This window comes from Neomonachus schauinslandi, chromosome 3, assembly GCF_002201575.2.
Source record: "Neomonachus schauinslandi chromosome 3, ASM220157v2, whole genome shotgun sequence".
Taxonomy (NCBI): Eukaryota; Metazoa; Chordata; class Mammalia; order Carnivora; family Phocidae; genus Neomonachus; species Neomonachus schauinslandi.
Window position 1 is genome coordinate 9,801,169 of NC_058405.1, and position 25,970 is coordinate 9,827,138.

The 25,970-nt window shown below is 37.9% G+C and overlaps 1 protein-coding gene across 3 annotated transcripts in view; it reads left to right on the plus strand.

Annotated features, from left to right (window-relative positions):
* Positions 1 to 25,970, plus strand: part of FGF14 (fibroblast growth factor 14) — a 596,870-nt gene that overhangs the window by 478,766 nt on the left and 92,134 nt on the right. For all 3 annotated transcript variants that reach the window (XM_021695973.1, XM_021695971.1, XM_021695970.1), the window contains one exon: positions 3,621 to 3,724. In XM_021695973.1, coding sequence (XP_021551648.1) covers positions 3,621 to 3,724 — 104 coding nt within the window. The remainder of the gene's footprint in view (positions 1 to 3,620; positions 3,725 to 25,970) is intronic.

Genomic DNA, 25,970 nt, shown 5'->3' on the forward strand with positions numbered 1-25,970 from the left:
TGTGTTGCATTTTATGTGCACGTTTAGCTAGTTAGGTTAGTTTTGTTACCATTTCATCATTTGCAAAGACATAGCAGAAGAGAGCAAAACAGGGTGAGGTAAAGATTCTCTTCTCAAAAGCCTATAAAAATTGTATGACTCTAAAATTTAATAAAACTTGGTGGGACTACAGCAGGTTTATAAAAGTCACGAGAATTACTAATTAACTCGACTTTTGGGTACCATCACCTTTGCAATTAAAAACCATAGTTTTTTTTTTTGGTGAAATTTAAGATGATTTCCTTTTCTCTGGTTCATTACAGCAGTCTTATGAGTCTTGAGAAAATCATAAGCCGCGAACAGTATTCTATAAAAAGGGGAGGAACACTAGAGATGCTGGCAGGAAGGTCTTAAGGGGAGCATTGCCCTTTTGGTTTGCATTAGGGTGTGATGTAGTAATTTATGCATGCATTCCAGATTTTTGATAATTCTTTGAATACAAAACAAGGATTAGTCATCTGTAAGTAGGAAAAATAAGGAGAAATGCCCTAAAAGTCACCATGATGCCACCCTGAAAGTTACCAAATAACAAAACTGAGGCTTGAACCTTCAAATCTTTGTGATGAGTTGGACACATACCACACAACTAAACACGAGCTTATTTAGAACTAGGCAAAGTCAGAACCACCCTACTAAGCTGCCTTTGTCAAAAATTTTCAGATGAGTGGAGAAGAGAGAGAAAGGCCAGCAAGCAGGTGAGCCCGACACTAAAGTCCTCCCTGGGTTTTCCAGCTCGAGATCTAGAAATCTCTGGGAGGAAAAATGGCAAGATGGTGGTTGATGATGGATGATTGGTCCAAACAGAGAAGATACTGTAGCAACTTGACTGCTTATTATTGGCTTCCATGTGCCCTGGAAAGATCTTTCCCAGGAAGAAATGAGCACCCAGATTACTACATCACCAGACTCATTTTCAGGGGTATATTCGTTTAAAACTCTTAGAGCTTCCCATCTATCTACTAAATGTTAGCATTACCATGAACCATGGCATTTGATTAAGGGGTGATTTTCTTTTCCCCCAGTTGCTTTTGGGGATGCCATGAGGTTTTCCTGTGCTCTTAAACTTAATCGCTCTCATTACCAGACTTAATAAAAGCTACAAGTGGAATAGGACTATAGAAATATCAATATGCCAGTAACTATGGCAATATTAGAAACTCACATGAACCAAGCCCTCTCATCTTAGAAATTCCGACCTGATAATTTGATGTGTAAAAATTGCCCATCGCTCACTGTGACCACCACCCCCACAGGCCTTGGGATGGTGGTTTTCACTTTGGCTGTACTTTAGGGTCATTTGAGGAGCTTTAAAAAAATTCCTTATGCCCTAAACCCTAACCTCACTTCCAGAGATTCTTACTTAATTTAATTAGTCTGCAATTGGGCATGGCTGTCCTCTTTTATGAATACAGCTGGTTTTTAAGTATAGCCAGGGTTGAAAATCACTATTACATGGAAAACTAGAGTCCCACAGAACAAACAAAGTAGCATGAGCATCTTATTCTGACTCCCCTAGGCTTTGTGACACTGCTTTATAATTATATAAAATACAAAAGGAATGGAAAAATATGATGATGTCTCAATCAATGTGGGTATCTGTAGTTTTAATTAGCACCACGGATTCATTATGGTCAGCTCTGAACCGGCTTCCACATGTCAGTGGTTATATGAATTCACTTTGTATTATCATTCTGTAAATGATAATAACTGACATTTTATAATTCAGATCCCAACAAAATCCTAGAAAAAAACACTATTTTTTGTATGGTCATTTTAGACTATCATTTATAATTTTTCTCTTTCCTATACCACATTGTTCTGGTGACTTCATATGTTCTTACTTTCTAGAATTATAACATCTGGCCTATATCAGATATATGGCACCTATAAAGACCATTAAGAGTATATAAAGATTAGAATAATTAAGTTTGAATGGGTTAGGTTAGAATAGTTTTCAAGGACAGTCATGCAATTATGTTTTTCCTCTAAAACTTTTGCATATCAATCAGAAATTGTTCTATGGTGCCCATCCTTTCAAAATATAAGGGAGATGGGACAGTTCAGGTGTTCGGTCAAAAGTGGAATTGGCCATACTGCTCAATGATTCCCACTCATGTTTATTATTTAAGTAATAGAAGTGAGCAAGCATAAGCCTCATTCTTCCATAACATAAGCCCCTAGAATCCCATGGAAGATGGCCCAATATTAGTTTGCTTCGTGAAAGCTAGTAGCCGCTGAACCATATACACTCCTCTGAGTATTCCTATAGGGATAATTATCTACGGCCATGGCCCGCCATGTTCCTTTCATCACAGACATCTTGAGATCTTGGGATCAGTAACATATAATAACTGAAAGAGAAGGTATAATTTTCCCCAGCCTATTCTGACAATGCATGTGGTGCCTCAGAATTAAATAGAAATGAATTTATAAAGTCCATTTTTAATTATGTGCTGAGTAGACCCATAGATTGAAGTCAACATGGCCCACGTTTTCCCAATTATTTGTCTTTTGTGGAATACAGTTGAGAACCTAAACCTCAGGTATTTTGTTTACTTGTTCACTTCAGCATCTCAATGCTGTTGTTGTGTGTTTTGGCCTGGTACAGCTGCTTGGAATTAGTCTTCAATTAAGACATTGAATGGGAGCAGATAAGAGCACTGTGGATAATTAACTTCTCTTATAAACATATCTACTAAAGTCCCCCAAACCATCAAGCAGTTATTACTAAGAATGGTGCTAGAATACCTACTGAAGAGTTAACATATAACCCTGGCATGGAAATGTGTTAAAGGAATGTTAAGACTTTTTAAGAAATCAATGATAACATTACTCTCTGTACTATGTAAAAAATATATAAAAATATTTTCCTTGTCGATAAGGGAAGAAACGGAACATGGGACTATAAGTGAGTTTTTATCTCTTAGATGGGTAAAATTGAACACTTTTCCCTCTTTCATTTTAGTTATCACTCACAGCTCTATGAGATATTAGTAAAGAAATGTCTCTCTAAAATGTTCAGTGTGATTAGTTCTTTCTAAATTGAGCACATTGGCAGGCGCACGTCTTTTCTGGGCTCTGCTGGCATCTCATATTGGTTCAGCAAGAGTAATTCCATTTTGGAATTACCTTTTTAACTTCTGGCCTGTCCTACATTGCAGTGATAAAGCACACCTTCTGCATGAAAGACCTGAATAAGCACTCAACTTTGACTTCTTAAATTCCACTCTTTGAGAATCTTCACATCTGATCTCTTTTGGTATCAAATGATGTCAAAGACTGTGATCCTGGAATTGGGATTACAGGCCTGATTCTGTTTATTAGTCTATCACTTCTTTGAAATGCTATAGGCAGACCATTAAGGTGTACAAATTGAAGCTCAAGTACTAATTTTACCCATTGCAGAAACATCTTAATTATAAAGAGAAATAAAAGTTAATTGGAACTTCTCAGAAGGTTGTAACAAAGATGTTGTTGTTGTTGTTGTTGTTGTTTTAAATAAAAGAATGAGGGAGGGAAAAGTGATGGCAAGGCTTTGCTTCTCCAGGTCCATTTGTGACAGGCTGTGTTTATCTTTACAGCACTGTTCAACCTCATACCAGTGGGACTGCGCGTTGTTGCCATCCAGGGAGTGAAGACAGGGTTGTATATAGCCATGAATGGAGAAGGTTACCTCTATCCATCAGTAAGTAACATGCCAAAGATATTGGCCATTCATTCAGTGCTTGCAGTAGCAGCAACAACAAAATGAAAAGGATCTGTGTCTATTGATTCTGCCACTTTTGCTTTAATATTTGATCTCTACTACAATGCTGTAAGGGCTATTGATTCATTATTCATCAATGTTTGATAATAACAGTATATCAAGCAGAAGAGTAATATTACCTCTTAAAGTTGTATATTTGCATATTTTTAAAAAAATGAACTAGTTTGTAGAAAATTGAGTAATTTTGAAAGAGTTGATGTTAATCTTTTTAATTTCTCTTTAGAAATGTACTTGTCTTAGAGAGTTTCTTGTAAAAGATTATTTTGTAAAAAGAAACAGAATTAATGTGAATTCTAAAAAAGAAAATTTAAAGAGAGTAGTTCTTTTAAAACTAGGAATTTAGGTTGTGTTAATGTTTTACTGGGGAAAATACTTCTATTATAAAATGTATATTGCAGAATTTAAATCTAAGTAAGTCTTTCTGTTTTGTGTTAATGCATATGAGAAGTTGAGCACATTTTTATCCATATGACTTCTGGAATATTTACTATTTACAAATAATTCATATTCAGATGTGCTGTATCCATACATTATAGTGTAGTTAGAATTAATTTCTGCCACAGAACCAAGCAATAGAGACCTAGATGAACCTATCCTTGGAGCAGAAATTGACAAGTTAAATTCATGGTGCCTCAAAGAAAAATGTTCTTATTTGGGTTTGCATGCCATCTTCATATAAATTCTTTAAAACTCTGTTGTGGGAAATATTATCATCAAAAAACTACATGTAAACATATATACGGACATTATACACACACACACACACACACACACACACACACACACACAACTTAAGCAGAAACATTCCCCGGGGCATTTTCTTGAGCAAATCTGGGAAATCCTATCAAAGAAAATGAAGTTCGAGTGGCGGATTCCCTCTGTGGTGAGCTGGAAAATGTTCTTGTTATTCTGGAAGCTTCATCTGAGTTCCCTGAAGGGTATTCTTGCACACAGACCTGGGCCCCACATTAGGCAAATTGTGTTCTGTTGCACAAGATGAATATTCAACATACCAAGAGCAAGATCCAGCTAGAATTCCCTGTCCCCACCTCCCCCCCACCCCCGCCTTTTAGGAAAAATATGATTCAGATAAAGATCACTTTCTGGAGATGCCTCCATTCAGATACAAGTCAATTTTATTGATTTGACATTTGTTCTGTTATTTTTGTTTCTTTCTTTTCCCTCAGGTAATCTTTGAGATGTTTAAAAATTATTAGCTGCAGCATCCGCCATAGCTTCTGGTTCTCAGGTCCTGTTAAGGATTTTATCACATTGTTTGTTGTGCTCTGATACATGTGTTGATGTCAGGGGACATGGGAATGTTTATTTTATCTTTTTGCTACTGAGGGAGGTGCTTCCTATTTTTTGTGGTGAGGTAGCACATGTATACCTTTTTTTTTTTTAAGGTAGGGAAATCATCTTGAGCGTGTGGCAGGAATAGAAGTGAGGAAGGCACTAATGCCCAGTCTATGCAGTCTATGCAGCCTCCCGCCCAGGTATCAGGTCTCAGGAGGCTAGCTGGGGGTGACACCATTGGCCCCCGGATTTGTCTCAGTAACAACTTCAGGCTTGTTATTGACCCGTCCATTCTCTACTCTCACCTCCCCTGGTTCTCCAGTTCTTTGACATCTGGGCCTCCCTTCTGGTGGCTTGATTCCTGACTTATAGATGTTGGCTTTCTTCTCTTCCCACCTTGATTCTGCTTTGAATCCAAGATCTGGTAAAAGGCACTCTATCTGCCCATCCCCTACCCTGAGAGGTCCCACTGCCTATGCCAGGCCCTTACAATCCTCAGCCATCTCATAGGAAGAGGATTTAGATACAAACCAAATGCAATTTCCAATCTTTACTAATACGCCATAGTTAAAGTGCTTTGTTTATTTCAATGTAATGCAATGTGAACTTCAAATATTTCAGTAAAAAGAATATACTTTTATAGTCAATCATTTATTTCATAATTAGTGAGTGTTTACTAGAATAATAATATAGCATAACAGAATATAACATTTACTATACTATATAATAATAATAGGTCTACTTATGTAATAATAATAATAATGGCTAGTATTTATATAGTACACTCTGCCCAACACTGTTCTAAGCACTGTATAGTCTTACCTCATCTAATTCTATTAAGCAAATACTATTAAAACAATCATACTGGGGCATCTGGGTGACTTAGTTGGTTGGGCATCTACCTTCTGCTCAGGTCATGATCCCAGAGTCCTGGGATCAAGTCCCAGGATAGAGTCTTGGGATCGAACCCCGCCTGCTCAGCGGGGAGTCTGCTTCTCCTTCTACCCCTCACCTCGGTCATGCTCTCTCTCTCTCCCTTTCTTTCTCTCTCAAATAAATAAAATTTAAAAAATAAATCTTAAAAAAAATAATCATACTGATACACAGAGAGTTTAAAAATCTGTGCAGTCTGCCAGTTAGTAAATAGAGAAGGCAGGATTTGAGCATTATTAGTCTGACTCATTAGCTTACTGTTTCACTATACTATTTCCATGTGCCAGACATTTTTCATCATATGGTCTGGCACCTATTCTAACAAGAAGTTATAAACACATGATGATGTAATGAAAACCTTTAAGGAATTGTTACCTAGGGTACAAATTTCATTTCAGTTATTAAGAAGTATAATTTGAAACATAATCCCTTTCCTTTGGAGATTCTCAAATTTAAAAAAAAAATCATAGAAAATTACATCTGGGAAAAGTTTGATGTTATCCACTGTTATATACTGTTTAAGATTCTGAAAATTTCTTACATATAACACCTGCAATTTAAATTTAAAAACCATGCCAAACATAGTTAACTCAACTAAGAAGTTTTGAAGTAAGTTGAGGAGCTTTAAAAGGAAAACCTCAGTCAACCTCAGGTTTAAAAAAAAAAAAGTAATAAAGACTTAAGTCCTGAAAATGAAGGAATCTGTTTTAAGCTAATGCCCACTTTAAAAAGATCAACGTAATGTTTGCATGGTATAAGCCAGCGCCTAATATGGGACCAATTTTTTTGAGGATCCGTAGGTTTAGAAGGTAGGCAATAAAACACTCGGATCATTCAAAATGAATTCTGTTGAATGAAAAACACATCAGTGTTTTGACTCAAGGTGCATATTTCTCGATTTGCATTGGAAGTAAATCTCATAAGCCCCTGCCATCCAAATAAAGATATTCAATTTGTCAGATAATTTCACCTGGGGTGGAGGTAAGGGGGGGGGGACAAAAAAGGTATCTTGTCTGAAATGTAAATAACCACAGTTCTGAGGCTGAAGGCACATGTTCCCCATGGAATCTTTCCTTTGAAGTGACAATAGTCATTTCTTGTGTGGTCATAATGATTCTAATATGTTCCTTGAAATGTATCTCAAGAGATTTAATGTCAGATATCAACAATTTGGTCAAAGGTAGAGCACAGGATGCAAGGTCGTCGAACAGAAACTGACAAGGAAATACTTATGTTAAAGAATTAGTTCAATATGATGCTTGGGGAAAATTGTATTTTGACCAACTATAAACTGTCTATAGTGCTGTGGGGAGCAAATTTTTTTCGCAACAACCTGTGATTTTGAAAGACTAAGAAAATCCTCCATAGAGAGACACAGTTTGAATGTAAATTCTGAACTCTGAAGAAAAACTTAGGATGAAGGGAAAAGAGTATTCATCATTTGGGCAAAGAGAAAGAAGAGTTGAAGTCGGGATGTGTTTCTGATATGAGCAAAGAAAAAGGGGAGCGGGAGAAAGGAAAAGAGATTGATGGTGGGTAGAGCCCTGGGCTTGCTTGGAACACCTGGGTCCCGGATCCTGCCAACACCTGTGTTGTCATGCCCCCGACTCTGCCTCTCAAACTTCTCATCTGTAAAATTAAAAAGTTTCCCGGGAGGCTTTAAGTTAATTTGGGGGTTGAAACTTCCAGTTTTAGTCTGATTGGTTTTTTTGAATGATAAGGTAATCGACATACATAAGATGTATAAAGATCCATTATTGTTGTCTTACCACGGGCTGACATTTATGAGAATATTATATTCCAAATGGTGCTGTAAATGTTTCTGTTATCCACATGCAGGCATCTGGGGAGGCAGTCAGCCCTGGTGTTCTCCCGAGATTAATATTTCATCTGAGTTTCTTAACCAAGTGATACAAGTAGAGAGGAAGGCAATCCTTTTTCATGCGGGTTTTTTAAATGAATCAAAAAAGTACACTGCTACTGTGTTTTGTAAATATTTGGGCTCATTAGAATCACCTGGAGGGGCGCCTGGGTGGCTCAGTCGTTAAGGGTCTGTCTTCCGCTCAGGTCATGATCCCAGGATCCTGGGATCCAGCCCTGCATCGGGCTCCCTGCTCCGCGGGAAGCCTGCTTCTCCCTCTCCCACTCCCCCTGCTTGTGTTCCCTCTCTCGCTGTGTCTCTCTCTCTGTCAAATAAATAATAAAATCTTAAAAAAAAAAATCACCTGGAAAGGAGGTAAAGGCAGATTCCTTGGATCAGACTCCAGATATTTCAATTCAGTAGATCTAGCAGGAGCCCCAGGAACCTACAGTTTAATAAGGATCCCCTACTGCCCCTACCTGCCCACTGGTGGATGAGTCAAAAGCCCATAGCCTGACAATCAACAATGACACAGCGAACATTACAATGGCTGGTGGGGGAGAGGATGGTAGCTTTAGACCAAGGTAGTAAGAGTAGAGTTGGTGGATAGACTACCTAGGCACAGAACCCAGCCTAAGTACTTGGTGTTCCTAACGTCCTCTGCCCCTAAGTTGAAGTTTACAGAAACGTGAAGCAGTTCTGTAGGCCTCTTCACTAATGCAGCAACCCAGCTATCAATACGCAATGAACGTGGGGCAGGGGGAGGGATGAAACAGCCTTTAATTCAGGAAAATAAGGAAAATGCTGTATATTCTGGAAAAAGCATGTTCAAGAACCTCAAAGTCTTATCTACTCTACATGAGATAGTTTTCCAATATTATATGCACATCTTTCAGAAGGATTTTCCTGAGCCTCTTCTACGAAGGTGGATCTGCCTCCCCACTTCTATGCCAGCAAGCGTCTCTCACGTGTCTTGAATTGTGTTCCTTCAGCTTCCCAAGGCCTCCCAGATAGGAAAGCCTCAGAGTCTCTGCCTCCTTTACCATCAATCATGTTTTCCTGCTGAGTCGATAGCTCTAATAAAATGGGATGGAACATGCTATTTTCTTCTTGACATTGTTCCTCTGATCATTGTTCAAGTTTGGGGCTTAGAAATGGAACTGACTTGTTTTTTCAGTGTGGTGTCTAATTTCCCTCAAATTTTTCTATTCTTCCCTAAGAGTTACTCATACAAAGGTACACACAGTCATTCACCTGTATTTCTATGCTCATGGGGTGTTGTGTGAGTCTTTTGGCCATCCCTGATACCCGTCCTATCTCTGAATAGCATCTATGGACATCCATTCTCAGGAAACTGCTCACCGTTTATCCCAGTGCTGCTAGGGTACTCTGTCCATGCTTCCTGGCTTTTTTTCTTCTTTAGGTAGTAGGTAGTGCATGGGGTTTATCAAGTCACTTGAGCCACAGTGACCACCATTGGCCATCAGTAACATCTGATGTTAAACCAAGGGCTTCAGTAGCATCTGAAGACCGTTCGCCTGGGGACCAGCCTTTCATAATCTGCCCTCTGGGAGCAGGGTGGCAAAACTATAACCAGTCAGGATTCTAAGTTCATCTGGTTACACAGATTTTTTTGAATGATAAGTTACACAGAGGTGCCCCTTTCAGAATGGAAATTTTTCCACCTTTCATCCTTCAGTCCTCAGCTCTCTGAATAGGTCAGTTTCTTTAAGAAGGGTATTAAATTTGAGATGATTATTAATGTCTCTGTTTTTCTAGCAATCTATAAATCTATATGCATGTTCTTCTGCACAAACAATAACACCTTTTGAGACTATATATACATATATATAATTTGTGTATATATATTTGTGTGTGTTTCATTGGAATTATGTATTGTGCTTAAATTATACACACACTTATTCATATGATTATACTTTTGGTCAGAGTATTTTTATTTCTTTTTATGAAATGTTAAATAACAGTTTTTAAGTTTACACATATTTTAAAGCTTTACTTGCTATTCTTAAAAATATTTCTTTTTTCATTAAGTTTCCCTATGGTTTCTCCCACATTATGACTCAGTTGGATATATTGCCCAATTTGAAAATGGCTGTTATCCTTTCTTGGTATTTTGGCTAGGATAATTTATAGTAATAAGAAAGCAAGTATGGCACTTCAGTTAATTTCCCTCTAGTATGCATGTAATTCCCACGATGCTGAACACTGATGCACAGAATATAATTGAGTATGACAAAGGCAAGGATGCTGTCATCCTACTTAGGGTCACTTGCCAGAAGGAAAAAGCAACTGAGAAACCAATGCGAATGTTAGACTACATATAACTAATTTTAAGTAGCCTTTTGAGAAAAGAAAAATTTGAAACATCCCATGTTAGGTTGAAAGTAGGCAATAAGAAGAAGTAAATGTACTTTTAGGCTATCCAAGTTCCAATGCCATTTTATAGAGTACAAAGGCAGGAATTGGGGTTGACGGGGAGAAGATACTGAAGCTTAAGAGGGAGAAGAGGGGAAAAAGGAAAGTGGAAGGGAGATCACAAATCAGCAGTAGGGCAATGCACTGGGCAGTGTTAGGAAAGAGGAAAGAGAAGAAAGAAAGAAGAGAGGATGGGAGGAGCAGACAGCAAAGGGGAGGAAACGGGAGACACCGTCACCAGGCAAGGAGAGAGGGAGGGCCATGTCTTCTGCTCACTCCATCACCTTCCTGGGAATCACCCCCCCCCCCCCCCCCCCCCCCCACCCCCATAGCTTACCCCTGGCCCCCCCCCCCCCCCCCGGGGGGGGAAAAACAAAGCCCCCCCCTCTTGAAGTCCAGGCTGGGTTTTCTAACCACACCCAAAATACCTTCTCTGCTCCAGCCCCATGACCATTTTCCCCTATTTCCCTTTCCCTTAGCCTCCTTTCCAAAACTCGGGCTGTGCTTAGTTAATGTTATTCTCTAAGCAAGGAACAGTGTGGCCATAATTTGGCTTCCAAGGGATTATACGTGTAATGGTGAGGATTAGTGGGAAGAGACTAATGGCAGTGTGACCACTGAGGGATGGTCAGTGAGGGATGCTGAGTATATACAATGGGATAATATTCAGACCTAGGAAAGGAGATCCTGTCATTTGCAATATTGTAGATGGACTTAGAGGACAGTAGAGTAAAATAAATCATACACATAAAGAAAAAACCTGCATGATCTTACTTGTGGAATTTAAACAAATCAAATACCTAGAAACAGAGACTTGAACCATGGTCACCGGGGCCAGGGAGGTGGGGGAAATGGGAGGAAAAAGAGAGAGAAACCTAAAGAGGGCTTGCAAACTACAAACATTTGTTTTGTTGGGACAGCATATGTGCACATGCATGTGCTCTCTGTGATCTAGTGGGGCTTGCACTCTACAGTCTACAGTTTAAGCACAGTGACAGCTTCTCCTGAATTTTATAAAGGAAGATATTGCACAAGTCAGCTTCATTTCTGGGCCTGGAGACAGTGGTGTTGGCAACCCCTGAATGAAGGGACTGGAAAGGATGAGAGATATTTGAAGTGTTTCTGAGGAGATGTGGAAAGAAGTCCATGGTGGTCTGGGTATGGGGGTGACAGAGTCAGGGCTCGCTCTGAAAGGACTGACTCGGAACCTGGTGATCTGTGGCACTTCTTATGGAGAAAACAAAACCCAGAAGGAGTAAGGGGCGTGGGTGGAGGAGTCTGCTGCATTGAGTTTGAGACATGTTCACTTTGCCCACAGAAGATGCAGGTGGGTTATAATCCCACTCGATCACTACTGGATGATGACAAAGCTTCTTTCCCCCGAAAGAAACATGGCTAAGGGCTGTCTTAAGAATGATGTGCAGATAGAGAAAAAATTGTCTGTGACAGATGGTGATTGTTTTCCTTTTCTTCCTGAATGTAAGACAAACAGTGAAGAAATGGGGTGAATGACATCAGCATAAATGAAGTTAGATTATTAGAAAGAACTTTATAAAATAAAACATGACTTCTTGGGAAAGTGTTTTTATATATTTTACTTAATTCCTAAGTATACAAAATCAGTAGAGGCAATTTGGGACACTGGATAGCAAAGTGGAGGACTAGCTGAGTTAAATTCATAACTTGTATAAAAATGATGCTCATTATATGGGAGGGGACTATCAGGTTTTCACATATTCTCGTGGTGGTTCAAAATCCTCAACATATATGAGACTCATTTAGATAGCAGTGTAAATAACCAGATCCCAGAACATTAGCCTGAAAAATTCCAATTCAGTGAATCTAATATGTCTTAAGAATCAGAATTTAGAATATATATCCCAGCATTTCTAGTGCAGATGCCTGAAGGAGCACACTTTGATAAACATGGGTCAACATCACTGTCTCAGGAACCAGGACATAGAGATTAAATGATTTTATGTTTATTTATGTGATGTTATAGAAACAGCGTATTGTTTATGATGATGATGATGGTGATGTCTACAAATTCACAGTCCAGTTCAGGCCCTTGCAGTAAGCAGAATGACCTGGCCATAAGTAGTGCTCACCTTTCCTGTTGACCAGGTGGGCTGGCCTGTGAGCAAACAGAGGAGCCTTGTCTGTGATCGCCCCACTCTGTCTGGGAAAGAATAGGACAAGAAATGTGTCCTTGAGCATCGAGATGATGTGTGGAGAGAGAGGAGTTTTGCTGAGAATTGAGAAATTAGAAACATAGTAAGACACTGGATTTCAAACCAATAGCGCAGTCCTGAAAAGGAGAAGTGGTCTCCATCACATAAAGCTCAGGGGAGAAATCAGCCTGAGACAGATGGCAGGGGGGCCATAGGGCACCTGCTGAATTGAAGGGCCAATTCAGGCCAAGGGCATCCTGTCAGAGCAGGTTGCTAAGGACAACGGACCTGGGTTGTTCAGAAGTGAACTCTTTTTAGATATTAAAACATTTACCAATGAAACAAATACCTTTATTTAATAAGGTGTTTATTTTTCCTACCTTTCTATTTCCTTGAGACAATTTTGTTTTCCTGTAAGCAAGGTCTCTCCATACAAGTCTCATTTCTGGAATAGAGTAGACTTCCTTCTCTTTCCTAGGTGAACTGTGCTTGGTCCACCTTTGAGCAACTTTTCCAGGGCCTGTAGAGAGAGCAGGTCGATCCCATATGGATCCATTGCTATACAGATTTCTTAAGTACACAAACCCTGTAATACCTACCTCACAAAAATTAAACTCGTATATCCAATAACAAAAGGGTCTGCAAGAAATATATGGAAGACTACTTCTACTCAGTATAATTACTCAATGCTTAAATGTAGGCTGAAGAGTCAAGCACTTGGTGGGGATGTGTATAATAATGAGTTTACTTATTCACTCATTCAAGAAGCACTCTTGTATGCCTTCTACTGACAGCTAATGTGCTGTGTGTGCTGGGGCTTCAGAGATAACTGAAAAGGTTCTAATTTAAAAACAACAAGAGGCGCGCCTGGGTGGCTCAGTCGTTAAGCATCTGCCTTCGGCTCAGGCCATGATCCCAGCGTCCTGGGATCGAGCCCTATGTCGGGTTTTTTACTCAGCGGGGAGCTTGCTTCTCCCTCTCCAGCTTGTGTTCCCTCTCTCACTGTGTATCTCTCTGTCAAATAAATAAATAAAATCTTTTAAAAAATAAAAAAATAAAAACAACAAAAAACCCCTGAGCATCCAATGGATAGGACATACATCTTGACTAAATGAATTCTAAGGCTCTTATCTTTCCTCAGAATCTATGATTCCCTGATTGTACATTTCCTATCACTTTTCAATAGTGATGGATATGTAGGAGGTCTTCAATTTATAGTTCTTGATTGATTATGGTTAAGGTAGAATAAATGTCACCAGCAAATTTTATTAATTTATTCCTCGAGTCCCCTCCTGTTCATGATCTTTATTATGCATGACACTTATCTTTTTACCCACTGGAAAACATTAAGCATCAGCAAAGAATATAGGAGTCTGTTTATTTCTCAAGTTAGAATTGCAGAAAAGCACTATTTACACATTCCTCTCCTGAAAGAGCATGATAAACCCACAGAGACAGAACTTGGATATGCAATGTCTGCATTCTAACATGGTTATATTTGCATTAATGAAGTGAGTGGTAATGTCTTCACCTTATGAGAGTAGCTCAGAGCAAAGAAATAAAACCCAATTTCTGGTCAATGTTGCTACCACTTAGACTTGAACATTTTAAAGCAAGCACATGAATAATGATAATTAGAGAAAGAATTTTATTATTTCTATATGTTCATGAAATGGCATCAAGTACTTTGGTTTTTTATTTCCTTTTAGTGTGAAAGAAAAAAATACCATTGAAGTTTGCCATTTTATCCTGGTTTTTCTCTAGGGTGAAAACTACGAAATACTGTAAAGAGTAACAAAATTTAGGTTTGATTAAAGTGTTTTAGTTTTTAAAATCCTGTATTCGTAGAGGGTAGATGATAGGTAGGTAAATAATGGAAGAAATGTTTGCATATAAGGACTTTTAAAGACTACCTCAGAAATGATAAACAGTATCTACCTAAAATGATCAACAATATTTGAGAATGAACTATCTCTTTGTTTTCATTTTCTACATCATGAAAAAAACTAAAAAAAAAACCTATATAAATGCCAAAGCCAACATACCATACAGTGAGTAGCAAATCAGCTCTAACAGTAAAACAACAGTTAATAGCTACTAAAATTGAGGGCAAAACTCTGCTTCTTTAAAAATTGTCTGTATATGCAGGAGGCTCATGATTGAAATTGCTACACGTCATCCACCCAAGTTGAGTTCATGGGTTTTCTTTCTGATTATTTTACTTTCTGAGGATTTTTCTTACTTCTGGCATGTGAGCTACGTGCTGGGGACTCTGAGAAATTGGAAACTACGAGTTCATGGTGGCCTCTGCACAGGAATTTCTCCGTTTCCTCAATGCAGTTTACATCTCATTTTTTAGTCACTTGGGAATAAAAAGAAAAATTAGAAAAATTATTTTTTTAAGATTTTATTTATTTATTTGAGAGAAAGAGAGAGAGCACAAGTGGGGGAACGGCAGAGGGAGAGGAAGAAGCAGCCGTCTCCAGGGGCTCGATCCCAGGACCCTGAGATCATGACCTGAGCAGAAGGCAGACGCTTAACCTACTGAGCCACCCAGGCGCCCCAAAAGAAAAATAACTTATGAAATAATTCATAACATTATGAAAAACTACCCTACTTTTCTTTTTTCTGGAGAAAGAACTAAAACAACCTTTTTTTTTTTTTTTGAAAAGCCAAACTGGCTGTTCTTCACATGTTATAGAGTTAACAATCGACAAAATCATTCTTTGGTGATAATTTTCCTTGTTACTTCTTCTTTACGTTCTCTGTTTCCACTAGTTTTATATATTTTTAAATTATGTTTCAGAGTTAATTTTTTTTAATTTTTTATTTAAATTCAATGTAGTTAGCATATACTGTATTATGTCTTAAGAGTAGAATTTAGTGATTCATCAGTTGTGTGGAACACCCAGTGCTCACTAAATCAAGTGCCCTCCTTAATGCCCATCACCCAGTTGTCCCATCCGCCTCCCACCTCCCCTCCAGCAACCCTCAGTTTATTTCCTAGAGTTAAGAGTCTCTTATGGTTTGCCTCCCTCTCTGTTTTTTATCTTATTTTTTTCCCTTCCCCTATGTTCATGTGTTTTGTTTCTTGTTTCCACTAGTTTTAGAGTTATAGTATTATCAAAAGAATGATGACCCATTATTTGACTGAAAATATTGGCCACATTTCCATTCTAATATTACCTGTCAACCAATATTGGTGCAACACATTCCTGAGCCAAGAGAAATATGGTGAAAAAGACAGACACAACACCTGACCTCATGGAACTTACAGTTTCTATAGATGTGAGTTCCCTGCACAGGGCATTTTCACTTTGAATGATTTCTTTAGATTCTGGAAGTGTGTTTTGTGCTCTGAGCTACTTCGGGTTTCACTGAATGTTAGCTGTTTGTCTTAAGGTAATGTATTCGGTTTGGAAGGCTAGTTTATGGAAAGGTACATAATGCACTCTGAGCAAGGACGTAGTAGATCTCTTAAGAGTTTCATTTGGAGTTAGATACTGGTTTTAAGGTCTTATGACTATATGAAATGAAGAGAGATAAGTCACTTTTAATAGGCATGTCCCAGCTCCTGCAAAACATCATAATTGGTTGCAATTTGCTGTCCCAATAGAGCCAGAGACTGAATAGGAACAAGATATTTTTAGAATTGCTACATCTCTAACAAGGTGGAAATATTTTATTTGGTCATTAATCCTAGATCTAGGCCATTGTTTAGCAGAAATGGTTATGCGGGCAAGCAGGAAACATTCTACTTTACTTTTAAGCTGGAACAACTAGTACCTAAAAGCACTAACCTGACAAATGATGAGGATTGATTTATGTCATGAGAGGGGCTTTTCCTCATGTTATTTAATGAATTAACTGTGGGTGCCCTTCACCAGGGTGTAAGGACAAGCGTTGATTGTCAATGACGCCCCATTAATGTAAACTTCTCCAACTAACTCATCTTTCAACTCTGAACCTTTTATACTTTGTTTCTACTATCTAAACCTTAGACTCAGTTCATGAGATCCTTGTCATCGCAAATTATTTTCTGTGGTAAGCAATACTCTGTTAATTGTTCAGGAGTTTTGGTTTCCCGGGCTGTACTTCAGACACAGCTTTGAAAAAGATAAATATCTTTCTTGCTTGTAGGTAATAAAGAGTAAAATTATGATATGAAGATACATTACCATGTGAGTTGCCTATTTGTTGCGGTATGAGAAACAATGGTTTTTATTAAAAGGGACATTAAATGCTCACAATGCAAAGATGCAAATTCATTTACAAAGACTTCCTCCATAATCAAGACGTATTACTCATTATTTTTGCTATTGTGTTAAATGGTAAAATGATGGTTAAAAAAGTTATGTAACTTTGGAAGAAATCACGACATCTCCTGAATTATTATTTAAATATTGTCATGTAACATTTTGCTTTCTATCCTGTAACCATCAATTAATGTTATCAATAGAAGCCATGGAAAATTGTTTTTGTATCAAGAATTTGCAATTTGGATAACTTTACCTACCATTTAATGGTGGCCAAGATGCCTAACTCCTACATTGTTTTTATTCCAATATCAGTTAGAACTCTATATTACTAACAATATCGATAACGGAAGAATCAACTTTTAAACTGTGCAGAAGCTCTCGAGACAACTTTTTTTTAATTTTTTATTTTTTATTATTATTTTTATTTTTTTATTCTTATGTTAATCCCCATACATTACATCATTAGTTTTAGATGTAGTGTTCCATGATTCATTGTTTGTGCATAACACCCAGTGCTCCATACAGAATGTGCCCTCCTCAATACCCATCACCAGGCTAACCCATCCTCCCACTCCCCTCCCCTCTAGAACCCTCAGTTTGTTTTTCAGAGTCCATCTCGAGACAACTTTTACTTAGAGACAAGGTAAGAGGCATTCTCTTAATGTCCATGGAGAAATAAACTCTAATGTGCAATATCATATTAAAATAAAGGAGGAAGAAATTGGTCCAGAGGTGCCGTAAATGGGTTAGCTGTTTTCCTAATGCAGTGTGAGGCTTTTGAAAGACTGTTTTATAGACTAAGCAAAGCCAAATATATACCCAAGAGAAATAGCAGTGAGCCTTTATTTAATTTAAAATTACATTACATGAGAAGGCTTGCACACTGAAATGAGAAGAATGGCCTTGGGCGATAGTTCCCTTATGTTTATCTAAAAAAATCGAATAACACCATGTAGGAATCTGAATGCAGACAAAGTTCTTATTAATTTTTATGCATCATTCATGGAGAAACAATAACCAGAAAGAGAAAGAAAGAAAGAAAGAAAGAAAGAAAGAAAGAAAGAAAGAAAGAAAGAAAGAGGAAAGGAAAATAGGAAAGGAAAGGAAAGGAAAGAAGAAGGAAGGAAAGAAGAAAAGAAAGAAAGAAAAAGAAACAGAAAGAAAGAGGAAGGAAGGAAGGAAGGAAGACAGGCAAAGAAAGAAAGAAACCATGTCAGTAATATGTGATTATTTAAAAAGCACAGGGTGTTTGGTCATACTTTAGTGTTTGGAGCCGCAAAATCCAGTCCTGACTTTATTTTATTCCTGATGGTCAGTGTTTGGGACCAATTGGAAATTCCTCAGACTCATTACACCATTAACTACCAGGACCAAAATGTCATGTTATTTAAATTTTTTATGAATAACAACTTCATTATATACTATGTTTCTAATATGACTGTGGAAAACTATGAAATATGGCACATTGTAGCAGTTAATTTCAATTATCTAATATTCCAATCATTTTCTTAACAAGAGACTTGCCTAAGGGTCTGCTAAAACGCTGCATATTGGGCAAATGACTGTGTACTAATTGATCCAATAGTAGCACGTTAAAATTACCTTAACCATTCTGTTCAATATCTAATCGTATTTTCTGTTGATGTCAGTGTTCTACTTAGAAACAATCGGTGCTTTAAAATAAATTTTTACTGTGGAAAGAGTGATAGATGGCAATACTGGCTACTTGTGATTTTACATTTGAGAAGGTGGTGGTGAGAACAGCAATACAATGGGTAAGAAACATAATGCCCAAGTTTACGAATGTAGGGAATGCAAAGGTCAGAGTCATGTTATTGTATTACTGAATTATTCTTGTGAATTCCACTTCGAAGTGAGTTTGTTCAGGATAATTCGGTAACTGAAGGGGTGAATGCAGAGTACCTGGCTATGTTAGCACTGGGAAAAAGTAGAATTATTTTACTGTGTGCACTGTGTGGTGTATTTGCATATGATTATTCTATAATCATAAACTACTAAGACCTACTCTTTCCCACCCAATGAAAATGGCACGCCCTTAGAAATTCATATTCTGATATGTACATGTACTTATTTTTCTCTTCATTATCACTTAGGTATTTTTCTGCAAACTCACTTGTGAAGCACCATGAAAATAAAATCCACCTTTAGGGACATTGTATCAGATCTATAACTCACAGCTCCTGTTATTTATTTATTATTTATTATATAATTCATTTCTTCGATGGACAGCAGAGTGGGATTGATAGGCGGACAGGTATAGCGACTGGGAGGAGAAAACACCCAGCTCAGAAGACGAAATGAAAGCCGGCAAAGCCATGAGCACTAATTAAAGAATTTGGACACTCTGAGTGACCTTGAGAATCCTGAATGACTTTTTATAACACAATGATGACATCTGAAATGCTTTCCAAGGAATAGATGAAACACTCAATTATGTTTCCTTTAATCTGCTGATACTGTGATTATGTTCTGGCAGAATGATGGCAATTAATTACATTAGGGCAGTGAACATCGCCATGCCTGTCATATACGCATCCGCAACAAGTCACAATTTCCCCAGGTGTACAGTTGACCTGATGGGCACAGTGCCAGCAACAGCCGTCTCTCTGACTCTTCTTAAGGCCACTGAGCAAGCCCCATGCTGAACCACTGGGGTAGCAGGAAATGAGCGCATGCTATTTCTCCTCTCTGGTCTATCCCAGGATCCCTCCTCAGAATTTTAGGAAGACTAGAATTCTGATGATCACAAAAGGCATTTCTGTTTCTCTGTGAGTGCATATACATCCTTGTTATAATCCCCAATATAGATGACATTCAAGTACATGGTCCTTCAAATCAGTACCCACACAAGTTTGAATGCTTGAAAGAGAGCTGCAGATGCAATGGTTTTCTACATTTTTCTGAGTTTCATTAAGTCTAGTGAGTTCAGGAGAAATGAAATAGCCTTTCTTCTGTAGTGTTCTAATTATGAAAACAATAAGCCCATAGGAAAGACATTCTGGAGCTTTGGGGATGAAATCTTTATTTTTTCTTTTCTTTTTTGGTAAGATTTACAACGCAGTTCACTTCATTGATAGACCTCGGGGTTTCTTTATTTCGTGCCTGCAACTGTTATTACTACCTTTCTCTTAGTGTCAGATGGCTTTCACTCTGTCACTGGAATGACCTAGAAACAGTCCTGGGAAAGTAGATCCCATAAAATAATGTTTTTATGCCATGTATTTATGTCCTGAAACTAGATAAAATATAAATACAGTAGAAAAAAGTGTATAATAAAGCTAAAATGTGTGTGCATGATTCTAAGGGGAACTTGTTACTGCTTTTTAAATATATTGACTTGAAAACTAATTAAATTAATTCATTCTGTGGTTTTTAAGATTTTAAAGATAGAATATAATTTCCTTTTGATGATGATTTCAGTAAAAATTTATTTTAAATTGTGGTAATATGTATCTTATGTCATACCCTTAAGAGGGCCATTTTATCACCTCATTTGGAAATGACAAACTTATCCTGGAAAGATAAACGTATTTTTTCATCACCCTGGTGATTTTGAAAATATAATTTATTTAATTGTGATACATCTCTGGGTCTCTTTAAGGATGATCATCTATGAAAAAGTTTACCATATTTCTATCCATATTTGCATGAGAGAAATAATGATGTTGCAAGGAATATACTAGTATTCTAGTTGCTGATGTATATGCATTATGAGAAAAGTATTTTATCCATATTTAGCTGTGCTGTTGGTTTCAATATATTTCTCACTTAACACTTGGAATTCTGCCATAATGAAGGAGTGTATAATTACTCTTAGCGTATTTAACGTATATGGAACAATCAGGAAAAATTCTGGATATTCAGATTGCCAGGATGAATGAAATGTTAGTTTTCTTTGTAAAAGATATTGAAAATTATTAAGGGGAAAAACACCTACTTAGTTCAGCTAGACTCCCTACAAGTTTAAAGGAGGTGGGAACCCAGATAATAATATTTCAATCCATTTCCATTTTCCTTCCTGCCAAGACCCTTTATGAGGTTCGTAATTATCATGCACTTAACCTTTGTGCAATTTTTACTTATAATCTTTTATTAGTGATGCTTCAGTTGCTGATACATGATATTCACAGGAGAAATAAGGCACTACTTCAGATTGTACAGTTTTATATCATTCTTCTTGGACCACATCGTTTATTTCTAGTATTCTTTTTTTAAACTTTTACTTCTATCTTAGGTATCATGATAGCACTGCTAATGAATTGTTTGCACTTAGCAAGTAAATGAGACACAACTCTTATTAGATAAAGCTGTTGTCCACAGGATTTCAAGTGAGCTGCACAGAGCAGTATGAGGAAATGTTGGAAGTATGCACATAGTTGCATGTGGACCAGATTGTTGGCCCACTGACCAGATGCATAACTAGTCACACTGTTACAATTATGCGCACGCAGATCTCGGCCACACTCAGGATTCCATCCCAGGAATAGGAAGCTTTCTGCCAATGCACCCTGTGAAGTCTTCCCTGATCCATTGCCCCTCCCCCCACCGCATGCCAGAACAAGGGTTGATTTCCTCTCTTCTTTAAACACCCACAATATGGTACTCGTACCTCATGAATAGCTCTGAGGTCCTTCTTTCTTTGCTTAGAGACCTCCGTTAATAAGCTTCAGATTCTTCCTTGTTAGCCTTTTCCATATTCACCTCTTTTTTTTTTCTCATCCCTGATTTCTTTCTGTCTCTGTCAGCATGCCAGCCCTGTGGTTTCTTTATCTCCCTGTCTCTACGCGGTGACCTTCACCACTACCCTCAAGCCATAATTGTTTCTGCCACTGGATATTTCCACGTCAATCATTCTCCTTTATATGTGTCTTTATCAATGGCCACTGTAGAAGTCTGTTCTCTCCCACGCCCAGAGCAATTCTCCCTCTCCAGCTCTCATTATTCCAGGAATGGCTTCCCAAATTTTTATATCACGTCAGAGTCGTTGTTTTTTGTTTTGCAAGTTGTGTGCACATAAAGATTTGTTCAGCAAACATTTAAGGTCTTGGGTTAAAAATGCTTCCCACATGCCACAGGCCATGAAAGCTGTTGAAAGACGATTATTGAAAAATCCAACACATTTCTAAATTTTGACCAACATTAAATTTTTGAAAAACACTTTGCTTTCACCAATTAAGGTTGTGTTAGCTACAGGTGCCATAGTGATTTTTCTTATCCCAGACATTTAAAAATATCCCTAAACTCTAAAATACCATATTTGTTATGGTGTAAGGATTTTCTTCGTAAATGCACTTCTTCATTTTCTGTTTTCTGCATCGCTATCCTTCCATGGCATTTACAAAGTACTAGCAGATGTATGGTGACAGGTACCTCATAGGACAAGTCCTTGCAGGCTGAGAGTTCACATTTTAAGTGGATCGTGGGGATTCACCATTATTCTACCAAAAACGGAGAGAACCAACCCAAATGAAAGATCTTCTGGACCTAAATCCATTCCTGTTTATTCCCACCATGTCAGTGGAGTAGGAGCATTGGTCTTCCGGCACGTGCTGTACAATCTTTCAGATTTCCAACATCATGACTCTGGGCTCTGAGTTAGTCGTTTTGGATTTGCCAGGCTATGTTCAATACACACGTGAGCCTCCATGGAAACATCTCCCAAGCAGATAGCTGCACATGATTTAGGGAAATTATAGTCTTCCTAAAGCAAAAGTCAGTGAGAATGTACACTGAGGATGTATGCAGTGATCGCATTTTATCACTGGATGTTTGGAAATTATATAAAGGGAGACTCATCATGGTGCTGCGTATGCTAAGCCTAGGGTACCATACGTTTTAAAATGGGCAATTCTGTTCTGCCCTAGGGTAAAGATTAAAAAGCAAAAGTAACTCAGCCATATGGTAAGAGAACTGTGAAATGTGTTGAATAAAAGACTTAGAGCCTGTGAATATGTGGCTGCAATAATAAATGGGCTTTAAATATATGTCCTTTATTCACTAAGGCTCCAAAGCAAAAAGGTTTCTATAGAAGGCAATGTTCTCATGCATATTATTCAAGCCAGTTTCAAGGAATGATATTTTTTAGTGTGGCTGAGAATGCAGAGGACAACTGTTTTGGGGACAGCAAGTCTATGTAGGGGTGACATAATGTCAAAATCACGGATGACATTAGTCTTTCTATGTATCTGGCCTTCCTAGTTCTAGCAAATGCCCATAATTATCAGCAGTGCAAGGATCTTCTTTCTGTCAGTTATTTGTCATGGTTTTAAGAATGTTTTATTTAATGGCTTCAATTTGTGTCCTGATATTTGTGGTAGTAGCTAGACTTAGAAAGCATACAGAAGTGCTTTCAAAGTTGAAATGGCTATGCCTCTGAAACTCACCCTGTCCCTTTACACTCATTTGATTTAAATTATTTTCCTATCATGTCCATGGCAAGCTTTTACAAGAGGAAACTCTAAGTTAATTTGTAAGTCTCATGTTAAGGTCCTTTCTGTCTCATAATTTTAAAATTATGTTGATAACTGACATTATTTGTTTCATATTTATGTCCCATGCTTTTATTGTAAGTCTCGTAGAGTTTGAGAGGGCTCCTTTTTACATAAATTTACTTTCTCAATATCCCCCCTTTCCCAAGTTGCCTCTCCCCAAGTTGCCACTCATTCGCTCTGTCAGGAAAACTTCCATTCATTGGTCACCGACTAGGACAAAGGACCCCTTCCCTGAACTTGCTGAAGCCTGTTCAATCATGATTTCTTCCCTACTCCCTTATATCTAGATCCACAATCCTTTCGTTCCTCAGTATATTTTATCACAAGGATTTGTTTACAGTGCCATCTCCTCCTATAAATAGAGTTGCACGATTCAAGTATATATTATTCAACTTCGTGAGTAGTACCACATTATATATAACTTAGGCAAAGACCGCCATACATGCAGACTTGGAATCCTAACTAGTGGTGTTGGAACATGTGAGCATGTGCCCAGACTGAGTGTAGATGGGAGACGTTGGCCTGCTTTCCTTCTGTCAGATTCAGCTCTGTGAGCACTCATGTTGTAAGTATCTCTCCAAGTGACTCTAATTCACTATACGATATATGTAACAATGGGAAACTTTAATATACATTGGCCCCTAAATGCCAGCCTCCTGAGACACAATAAGGAAGGAGACAGAATGACTGGTTTTAATGCTGGAGGAAAACCGCCTCTATTGAGTATATTGAAATGCTCTATTAATCTCCGTAATTGTTATAGCACTAACAAGTACTTAAGAATAATTTTGATTAAATTAATTTCTGCCTTACTTACCAATTTTTAAAACCTATCACTTCTCAGATTCAACTCCATTGTGCACCCAGCATATGACAGGAGTGTCATACATATCTGTTATTGAATGCCTCAGTGACATGTATGTGTCAAAGAATAGTGATTAGGATAGCCATTTGTCTTAGTCTGACCAGGACAGTTCTGTTTCACACCAGTTGTTTTGGTATAAACATTAATAGTGCCCTCTTTCATTCTTAAAGGTGTCCCAGTTTGGTGGATATTATATGATCACCATCACTATAATTATATTTGAAATTATTTCTGTAATTAATTTGAGTACTGGTATGCATGATGAGGTAGCAATAAATAATGCTCAGTCAAAAGATGTGGTAAGACTTGCCTAGGGATGTTCATTGCACTTCAAGCCACATTGGTCAAGACCTGCCTACTTGACCTCTGTCCTATCCCTCTTGTCAGCTCCCTCCTTTTCCTTACGTGGTGTAGAGATGAACATCATTACTTTTCATGCTGAGATAACACTCCTTTATAGCATTTTTCTTTCCACTTTAAACACTTCAGAAATCTCCTACCCAGTCATCCAATAGCACTTACTCTTTGGCTTCCAGAATGTGTTCTGACATTTGTTCACCCATCCTTAATTCTAGGTCTGAATCTGACCTACTGAGCCTATCAGTATTCCTTCCCTGTGGGGTTCTGTGTCCAGAAGCATCTTTAGTGCTCCATTTGCCATTTGTAAAACTAATATTTCACAGGTAATAACATTAACAAGCGAAGCTTAACCTTATAAAAGAATCCCTTATAAAAGAATAGGTAATAATGTGCTGATAAGCAAGAAAGGAGGCAACATCCCAGATACATTATTAAGATGGAGAGTAGAGAGAGGAGACACAAAGAGGAGAGGAGGACGGCAGAACAATCACGCAGGCCTGGTTGCTGAGGGCAGAGAGGAATATCGGAAGGAGGAGGGGGAAATTTGGCACCCTGCAGAGCTTCCTTGCTTTTTTCCACTTTGCATCTGAGGTTCCTCAGGAAGGTTAGCTATAAGCCTAAAACTACACCAAATGAGCAATAAACTGTAGCTGAGTTGCCATAAATGCATCATAATGTTATGAAAGAAAACCTGAAATATTTAAAAATTCATATATATTTAATTATATGCATACTCAGTTATATCCTGCCTAGAAATCAGGTGGTTCACATAAGTGATTATAGTGAGTATTTTTTCACTATCATGCAAAAAAATACGTTTCTGGAGTCTGTTGTAAGAGGGGCTGAGGAGGTCTGGAAGAAGCAGAAATTCTTGCATTTGTGATTCTTGGGCACTCAGATGAAGAAGGTCTGAGGCATGATTCAGAGAAAAATGGCAGTTTGTGTGTCCTACAGGAAGAAGAGTCCTGAGAAGCTGATCACTCGACAACTACTATAGGGTCACCATTGATTTCCCAGCTACTAGTTTTGGGAACACTATTTACCATCCCAGTGATCAGTGAATGCCGGCCCCTTTTCTCCCTCTCTGAACACTTGTCTTGCTACTAGTCTTAGGTTTCATGACTTCATGGGAAGACGCTCTATTTGTTTGAGTTTAACATGATCAGATTTTGCATTGTGTATGCTTAAAAGTAAATAGTATATATGTTTAATAGTAAGTTAGTTGCAAATTTATTGGTTAAAAATCTAACTTGGCATGGGCTAATCTATAATCTCTTTGACTTGGAAAGCAGTTTAGATTCTGAAAAAAATATCCACACAGATCTTTGATTTCTTGAAACTAGCTTAAGAATATATGAGATTATCTTCTTCAGTTCAATTAGTGGCCAGTTGGGGTATTTCCTGGTAAACCATTATCACCATAGACCGTGCTCACATTGTATTCTGAGTGGATAACATCATGCAAAGGGACA